A 9,943-nucleotide genomic window follows, 5' to 3' on the forward strand; every position below is an offset into this window, starting at 1 on the left:
TAGCAGTCTTTTGGGTCATCTGGAGGACGCCCAGTTCTCTTAAATTGTTCCCTAAAAGTTACAGGAAACCAGTGCAGATGCTAGAGTACTGCTATACTTGCTTCCAGAGACTCTTCTCCATCATGTAGATGAGCACCAAGCTGGGTACCATCTTCCATCTTCTAGAAAACCTCAGGCACCACAAGACGGAATATCAAAAGTTGCGATGGGAGGAATGGCATTTGCTACATCCAAACCTGAGGCATAGCTTCCTTACCAAATGAAGTTGTGAAAAGTAGTCCCTAGCATTGCCCATGATCTGGAAAAATGCAGGGATGGTGCATTTATTATAGGGATGGTGCCCATTCCTTCTAGACTAGGGCTTGAGGGCTACATTGTCCCTTGGCCAGTCTTCCACGTGTTTGTGGGGTGTGTGGCCAAAGCAAAAGTGGGTGTGGCCAAAACAAATGATTGTGGTAACCCATGCTCTCTTGTGCACCCACATACATATCACATGAAGACTCACAGAACACCCTCACACACCCTCAGTGCACACACCACAAACACACATACACTTAACACACACACAAGCCTGTTTTCACTTCTGACTCCCACCCTCCTCTTTGTCCCCACCCTCCTGTCCTCAACCTCCATCTTACATCTGAAAATAAGACATAGGAAGAGCATACCTAGCTTGTATTTCACTGATAATGAAGTCAGGGATAGGCTTGTTGTAGCTGAGGATTTGCTTACCTGAGGGGCACACCTTGTACCTCCCTATACTATAAAATGCTGAATCTCGCTTTATATACCCCCATGATTATCCTTGGTCACTGTGTTACTGTCGTAGTGCCCTGGCCCTGCTGTTGACTCCACCTCTGATCATATAACCTAGGGATTGTGTCACTTCTGCTAGACCACAATAGTAGGCGGGTCTATTCACAGTCAAAATATTCCTAGCAGTGGATCTCTCCAGCAGTCACCCATCATAGCCTTTCCGAATCTGCCAGGTTAGTCCTCATCCTGAAATGTTGTTTACGGCAATATTTCTACAATATTTATTAGCCAGTAACTGGTGTTCATAAATAAGCTTGTCAAAACATTGTCTGAAATTCAGTTGCTAATTGAACAATGCAGATAAATAGAAAACCAGAATACAAATTGGTTTAAGTGAGTAGGTTTCCTCTGACCTATCATTCTTTTATGTATTTGGTAGCAGTTCTACTTATCAATACAGTGGTGCCCCGCAAGACGAATGCCTCTCAAAACGAAAATCGCGCAAGACGAAAGGGTTTTTCGGTTTTTGCGTCGCTTCGCTAGACGATTTTCCCTATGGGCTTGCTTTGCAAGACGAAACGTCTTGCGAGTTCTTGCGAGTTTGTTTCCTTTGTTCCTTTGTTTCCTTGTTTTCTTAAAGCCGCTAAGCCATTAATAGCCGCTAAGCCGCTAATAGTCGCTAAGTCGCTAATAGCTGTGCTTCGCAAGACGAAAAAACCGCAAGACGAAGAGACTCGCGGAACGGATTAATTTCGTCTTGCGAGGCGCCACTGTAGTTTCAATCAATCTGCCAGTCAGTTTTCTCTTGGGCTGTCTTTAAAGCATCCCGGTTTCTCTGCCACAGCATATTCGTGTTGGATGGGAGCTGTTACTGACCACCATTGCCCGAACGATCAATGAAGTTGAGAATCAGATTCTTACAAGAGATGCCAAAGGAATCACCCAGCAACAAATGAATGAATTCAGAGCATCGTTTAATCACTTTGACAGGGTACAGTAGCCCATTTCCTTTCTTTTTTTAACCTGAAACTGGTGTGCCAGAAAGCATGTGTGTGCTTCTCTGCTACTGTCTTAATGTTTGTTTATTAAGCCTTCCTTTAGTCCTCCCCTAAGCCCCTACCTGCCATTCACATCTTCTTTTCTACCTAAGAAGTGCCCACTCAGGGCAACCCCAAATCTATTTGGAACGTCTTACTCCTGGCCACATGACCCGGAAGCTGTACGCCAGCTCCCTCAGCCAATAAAGCGAGATGAGCGCTGCAACCCCAGAGTCGGTCACGACTGGACCTAATGGTCAGGGGTCCCTTTACCTTTACCTTTACTCCTGGCCAACCAGAGCTTCTCATCCAGAGAAGCACAAACATTCCAGAGATGTTTCCCCACAGCCTTGATATAGGTCTCGTCTCTCCTGTTTCCTGGCAGTATTCCTGTCCTTGTACTCAAGTCACTGTCTTCTTTCTCCACCCCACTCATCCCCATTTCTGTGAAAAACGCTTAATTCAAATCCCCTGTGTGCATCAAAATAATGTGTGAGTGGGACTGCTCTGCTCATGCCAGTCATGCCCCCTCCAGGTGTATTTTGGGTGGGCCTGGGTTCTATATGCAGACTAACATATGTATGTACATAGTGTTCTTCCACATGATCTTGGCCAGACCATGGCTGGAGAATGTGGTGGCTGCAGGGGCAGGTCTTTGCAGCATAACCCCACAAAACCTTCAAACATACTTCCAAAGCATGAGGGGTGTGCATGATGTGGTTTAGTCAGGATCATTGAAGAAATCCACTTTATATCTCAGTATTTTGGGATGAGGATAAATACTCTGTGTGTGTGATCCTATACTCCCTTATCAAGAAGTGAAGGCTGAAATGTTGAAGCATAAATTGGTAAGATGTATACAAATTGAGTCAGGGAGGCAGAGGAAAAGTTCAGGGAACAACGATGTTGGTATTGGTATTTGAAAAAGAGCCCCAGTCCTCTGCAGGCTTTGAAACTGGAAGTAACTTTCACTCCCAGTTTCCAACTAATCAAAATACTAGTGACCTCAATAATATAGACTGTTTAGATTTCAGCTGCAGAGGTTAGCAGGTATTTCCAGATATTAGACATCTGTCTGACATAATCTAAGCATCCATTCCCATCCCTGAAGTGCTCAGTCTGGGTCTGTAATCCAGTTGAATTAAAGGTCGTCTTCTCTGTATTGATTTCCTGTACTTCCTGTTCCAGTGTTCCATACCAGCTTCCTGAACTGCTAAATACCTTCCAACAACTCACCAACAACCACCCCCAGAACTCATCCATAATCTCAGACAGCACCCTATTACTTTTTCTACAACTTCATTTGTATTTTCCACCAACCATGTGTTTAGGTGCTGCACAAAGCATAATGTGAAATACGCAAAGGGATTGGTTGATGGTTGAAGTAGTTGACACCTGTTTCTAAGGCCAATCAAGCAGAAATTGCACAGATTAATAGGTTAGATCAGAGGTTTTCAACCTTTTTGAGTCCATGGCTCCCTTGACCGACCACTATTCTTTCTGCGACACACCTGTGGGGCTCAGGAACCCAGTTATGTCACCCCTTGCCTGCATAGCTAGCAGCCTCTCACCCTTTCTTGAACACCCTCTCTTGTGGAGTGTTCCATCAGCTACTCTTCTTGGGAGTCCTCTGGGCAGCCACTGCCACTGCCCCTGTTCTCTGAACTCCCACCCACTGCCCCCAAAAGAGGTGCCTCCTCACATTGCCCCACAAGGGCCTTGGAAGAGGAGAGCGGCCTCCAACGGAGAGTGGCCAGAGGTCAACGTGAGGCTAGCACCTTACCTTAGGAGGCAGCAGTGTCAGCAAGGAGCGCTGCCGGGCATGCATGGTGGAAAGGCTCCCCTTCAGCCCCAAGCAGGCCTTGCACACAGCAAGCCCAAGGAAGGCCAGTGCAGCATCTGCCTGCCTGCCTGGCCTCCCACTTGTCTATCCATTCCCAACAGAAAGGGCTGGTGGACTGGCTGGCTGGGCTTCCTCGCTGGATGCTTGCTTACTCTGAGACCACCTCAGCTTCTGGCAACCAGCACCCCTTGGCCAGCCCCAGAGGCACCATTCGCCTGGGGAGCTTGTAGCCAGGGCTGCTGCAACAAACAGCCACACAAGCTTTTGGGAGGCAGAGACACGAGAGGGCATCAGAGGAGGGAGGGAAGGAAAGAGGGACAGAAGCCAGTGTTGCTTGCACACCCCTGACCATCCTTCAAGGCACCCCAGGGTGCCATGACAAACTGGTTGAAAACCACTGGGTTAGATTATTAAGTGGTGTTTGGCTGGCTGGCTCATATCTCTCAGACATAGTTCTATAACATTCTTATGCATGTGCTTATTCATGCCTGGCAAAAAAAAAGCAGCTCCTAGAATGTATTACTCTTCCTGTTTAGAAACAGCTGCAAAAGAAAATTGCTTTCGAGCTAATTAATTCTGTTGTTTCTAAAAGTGCTTTTGATTGGATGATGTACTTAAGCAGAAAAATAAAAGGAAATGCTGTGTTTAATTCAGTGAAGAACAATCAGTAAAGATCCATAAAATTAAGATCCTGCCTGATAAATATGGTTTAAACGCTTGTGCATATTGGATCCAATTATTAATGTCTTTGATCTGATTTTCTAGGGATTAGTCCACTTAAATTAGGTGGTAATAGCTGGAAGGGTTGCATGTGTGTTTGTCAGAGAGAACAGACCTTTTCACACCATTGTTTATTCAGACAATAAATGTGCTTTTGTTAGCTAGTAATTTGTCCAAATACCTTTTCTTATGGCAATAATTTTGACATTGGTATATAATTTAATGATTTTTAAATAAGTTCTATCTAATTTGGATAGAAATCTAATTCTTCCCCACATACAACAGCAATTACAACTGAAATTACCTTATGGAAAGTTGTTTGTGCTTTTTGAGACCCTTTGGAATAAAGTGCTTGTGACACAAAGCAATGAGCATCAGAACTCCCCATTCCCTAGATGCCATTGGACCCTACTATTGGAGAGTAGGGAGAGTAGAGTTGTTTTGAGTTCATTTTTGTTACATGCTTATATTTGATAGGGATAAGCAACTGGTGGTCAGAGACCTCAGTCCTTCCCTGATGGAACTTCTGCAGGTGTTCCATCTGGCCCTTAGCATAAGTACCAGTTCAAGGAACACCTCTTCCCCTATCGTCATCTATCTATATGGTACCCAGGTTTGCCCTTCTGGGTGAACAGTTATGGAGGAGGCAAGTGATTTCAGTTGGTAAAGCAGAAAGTGTTAACCGCTCTCACTGCTCTCTGGGTCAGTAAAGGAAGGCCTGTAGTTCAGTGGCAGGGGATCATTTTGCATGCAGTATGTCCCAGGTTCAATTCCTTCTTCAGATAGGGCTGGGAATGTCGCATCTGAAACACTGTTGAAAGTCAGTGTTGATAGTACTGAGCTAGATAGATCAATGGTCTGATTTAATAACCCAAATTAATTTTTTGTGTACCTTCTTCTCTTCTGTGGTTCCCCTGCATGACATGACAATCTGGCAGTTTGGGTACCAGTGCAGTTAAAGCAAATATGAGAGATTTGTGTCTTTCCAGATGTTGTTGAACTCAGCCCCAGCTAGCTTGGCCAACTGTCAGGGATGTTAGAAGCTGTAGTCCAACAAGACCTGGAGTTCATAGGTACCCTGTTTAGGGAAGCTTTTAATGTTTGATGAACTACTGTATTTTAATATTTTGTTGGAAGCCGCCCAGAGTGGCTGGGGAAACCCAGCCAGATGGGTGGGGTATAAATAAATTATTATTATTATTACTACCCCATCCATGGAATAAAGCTTGCGTCTGCAGTTTAGAAAAGGTGGAAAGAATACAGGAAAACAAACTAAATAGTAAAATAAACTCTGGCAATCAGTTCAAGTAACCTCCACATCAATGTCTCATTTAAAGTTAGATCTCTGCAGTTAATAGTCTTACTTTAATTAATATAATTGCCTTCCAGTGGAGCTTAAAAAAACCACCACAGGGTAAAACATGCAACCTTTTAATTCCACTTATCCTGATCCTAGGCAAAGGAATCCAATAATTGGATGCAAAGCAAACCATCACTCCAACAAATAAAACTATAAAATAATTCCAAGTCCCACAAATAAGTACTTTCTGCTCAAAAAATCAGTTTTGGGGGAACATGCCAACAATGCCCATATTACAAATCAGTCTTTAAAAGCACTGTAATTCTTGACAGATGTTACAACACTAATGTTAAAAACAATTAAATGTATGCCACTCCAGTGTTAAACTTTCCTTTCCCCTTGCCACTTTGTCTTCTTTGATTCTGTTTGCTGCATCTCATTGGCCCTTTTCTGACATTATTTCTAGTGATGTTTGCTTTCATGTAATCTACTTCTTCCTCCCTTCAACTGATGGTTGGACTGGTCCGTCAAAAAACACCCTGTGTATCATGCAAATGATGGTGGGGTTATTTTAACTTCATGGGACTCCTGATGAACTTCTTGCTTGTGATTTGTGAAACCTCTCTTGCTATGTTCTGTGTACTTCTTCCCATCAACAGAAGAAGAATGGGCTTATGGACCATGATGACTTCAGAGCCTGCTTAATTTCCATGGGCTATGATCTGGTATGAATTTTAAGATACAGTTGATTTGTTAAAGTGTTCCACATGCTACAGATACAGCATTTTACACTACAGGTGCCCTAGCAGAATTATGGATGCTATCATAAAACATCCACAGCCAAACTCAAGTTACTCAAATCCTATAGGGGTGAAGAAAACTTGTTTCTTCACCCCTATAGCCATGTACAAATGTATCTGTATGCCTTTGTGGACATAGACATTAACTTAAACATTATTTATCCACAGATAAATTTTATGTTCACAAAGACATACAAATACACCAGAATATATTCTATTACTTTTCTGGATAAAGTAAATCTTTTAATTTTTTTTTTTTAATAAAACCAAGCAGCTCCATAAACTGATTGTTTAAAATTTCGTGAGACCTGATTCAACTGAATATTTGTGTGAACAGGAGCCAGCACAATGAGTTGCAATGAGACTTCCCTGGTCTCCTCCTCTGCATGCCCCCACCTGCTTTGGGTGGCCAGAAGAACCCCCGGAAGAGCATACAGGGGAGAATAGGGGAGATTGTTCCATATGGCAAGCAGAAACACTTGTGCTGACCAAACTATCATAATAGCGCAACTTTTAATTCCACCTCTGGTTTGTTATGCTTAGTTTTGGTATTTGTGCTATGCTTCAAGACCACAATTGAATAAAGCACTAGATTTCAGTGGGCTTAAGCTCTCTTTGTGACCCATGGCTATGAAATAGCCCCTTCCTATCGGAAAATACTTAAAAGAAATTTTTGCGTACATAAAAATAATGACAATTTGGACACACGAAGTGAATTTTGTATTTTAGAAAGCAAAACTGTGAGGTTGTATATATTTGCTTATATAATTCTTTCTTATTTTCCCCTCTACCATGACTGATTTTGAATCGTACCCAAGGGTGAAGCTGAGTTTGCCCGAATCATGTCCTTAGTTGATCCCAACGGTCAGGGAACAGTCTCCTTCCAATCTTTTATTGACTTCATGACCAGAGAGACTGCAGACACTGACACTGCTGAACAAGTTATTGCTTCTTTCAAGATCCTGGCTTCAGATAAGGTCAGTGTTTTTGTCTGCAGATGGTGGGATTTTCCATTTCCCTCAGCTCATGCAGGATACCCAAATGCTAGAAAAGCTGAACAAAATGTTCTATAACCTAGGTTGAAAACAGCAGGTTAAATAATATTCACATGGCTTAAATAAAGGATAGCAGCAGGATGGTTTTGGCAAACCAGAGTGACAAGTCTGCTCATGGCAATTCTAGAGAAACTTGACCTAAATTTTACAAATTCTACAGGCCCCAAATTCTGCAGCTGAAATTAAAAAGTACACGCAAGCTCAAATTTTCTAATGAGGAAAGCACAATTTTGTCCAGACAGGTTGCTGCACAATCCTAGCTTGCAGTGAAAAATGCCAAGGATCAGAGGAGCTACACATGGGTGTCATGTGGCTTGTGTGAATCAATTGTATCAGAGGCCTGTAAAATATGTAGAAATGCCCTAGCATAACTGGTAGGAAAAGCTATGAGAATGCAGTATGATATATTTATGGCATATCACAGTTTCCCTGGGCTTCTGACCAGCCCTATAGAATTGCCACTGTAGGGTATAAACAATAAATATTTCATATATATTTTTTTTCTGATGTTGAGAAGTTACAGGAAAACCTCTGAAGAAATTCCTTTTTATAAATCTTTGCAGCCTTATATTCTTGCTGAGGAGCTGCTTCGAGAACTGCCACCCGAGCAAGCTCAGTACTGCATCAAAAGAATGCCAGCCTACAAAGGTCCAGGTGGTGTTCCTGGAGCTCTGGATTATACCTCATTTTCATCAGCATTGTATGGCGAAAGTGACCTGTAACGAGCAGCGGTCACCTTAGGCATGTTAAGTGAATATATATGTATTACCCTCGAGTTTGCTCATTGAAAAGTGTGGCAAGCTGACTTCAAAATAAGTTTAGCAGGTACATTCAGTGAGTAACCAGTATATCAAATAAAGTGTGCGGCATTGGTAGTTTTTTACATCGTTCATATGTAGTTTGTCAGCCATATATAGTTACCCACTGCATTTGCCTAACGCCTTACCTGGTTGTAATTTAAAGTAAAAAAACAAAGCCTGTACGAAGTATTTCTCTCAGTGTCAAGTTAGGAAGCCTCAGGAAAAAGATAAAATATCGAAACCTTTTGAAAGTTTAGCCCATTAAAACATTAAAATTCATGAAATGTTTTCCTTAAGAATTATCCACACTTTATGCGAGTCTTTCACAGTCTCCCCTCCAGGTGCCTGTTTTTTTACCCTCATGCTGAAGTAGTGCTCTCATCTGTGGAGAGCAGATTTAGCACGCTTCTGCAGGTAGAGTTGCATATATGAGAGAAACAAGGAAATGAATCAAACCAAGAACATACTACCTAATATCATACTGAACTCTAATTAATTTATTTATTTTAATGTGTAACTCTGTTTTTAATTTTGGTTTGGCTTTCTGTTGGCATAAAAGTCACAGAGCCTCAGGAGTTCTATGTCAATGGATGGATGATTTAAAGCAATAGATTATATTCAGCTAAGTCATAGTCAGAGCACAGCCATTAAAATCAGCAGACAAGTTACGGAAGTCCGTTTATTTCAATGGCTCTGCTCTTGAGTATGACTAATATTGGTTATCACCTAATACCTGGCTTTTACCTGGGCAGCTGAAAGGGCACAAAATTAACAGGATAATATAAAGAAGCTCAACATGTTTGTGTTAAACTGTTTTGCTTTATGCTGTGTTCATTGTTCTGCTGCATTTGTTCTTGATTAATGCTGAATGTCAGTTTTTAGTCAGGTTTTTTTTTTACCTTAGTACAGCAAATGTATGGCAGGTTATTGGTAACCATTTGTCATCTTAGAAGCCTATATAGAGCAATAAACTTTTTTACTTGAAGCAGTCGTGGGGGGGGGATGCAATGCAAGCACTTAGAAGTATCAGCAAATGGCAAAGAACACCATACAGCCCTGTATTCTTAAAATGTGCCTGTTAAATAAAGCCTGCTTTTCAAACATTAAAATGGATTTAGTTATGGAGATTCATTCAGTATACCTTCAAAACAATGCACAACTAGATATACTTGATGTTTTTCCCCAAATTTTCTCCCAATTTAGTTGATTTCCTTTGGAGAACTCTACTTAGCAAGCCACTTGACCATCTTTTATTTCTTTTACATAGAAAATGTCAACTATGCTTATAAGTAATAATTTGACCATAAGGAGTGGTGGCAAACTGCTTCTCAGCAAAGGTGTTGACTCAGGAGAGTTGGGTGAGCCCTACACATTGTTTTTCTCATGAAGCAGCACATGGTCTCCAGCGTTTTGGGAAGTTGGGGCACATTTGGAAAAATTCTCATTGACATTTTAAAAATGTTTAAAAGGGCAGGGTGGTGGGTGCCAAGAGAGGTATCTGAGGATCCCAAGTCTAGCATCTGTTACACACATGATATTGTGCACCTGTTTGCGTTTGAAACACAATCTAAGTGTACAGGTGTCTGCAGTTATCAGCAGGAAATTCTTCACACCCAGCTTAGAATTAAATGC

The 9,943-nt window shown here is 41.8% G+C and overlaps 1 protein-coding gene across 1 annotated transcript in view; it reads left to right on the plus strand.

The window, feature by feature from the left end:
* ACTN2 (actinin alpha 2) overlaps positions 1-9,420 on the plus strand; it is a 54,033-nt gene extending 44,613 nt beyond the window's left edge. The window contains exons 18-21 of the mRNA XM_083606009.1: positions 1,601-1,747; positions 6,316-6,381; positions 7,275-7,433; positions 8,075-9,420. Of these exons, the coding sequence (XP_083462135.1) occupies positions 1,601-1,747; positions 6,316-6,381; positions 7,275-7,433; positions 8,075-8,233 (531 nt within the window). The 3' untranslated portion in view covers positions 8,234-9,420. The remainder of the gene's footprint in view (positions 1-1,600; positions 1,748-6,315; positions 6,382-7,274; positions 7,434-8,074) is intronic.
* Positions 9,421-9,943: the final 523 nt, after the last annotated feature.

This window comes from Podarcis filfolensis, assembly GCF_964270895.1.
Source record: "Podarcis filfolensis genome assembly, chromosome: 3".
Taxonomy (NCBI): Eukaryota; Metazoa; Chordata; class Lepidosauria; order Squamata; family Lacertidae; genus Podarcis; species Podarcis filfolensis.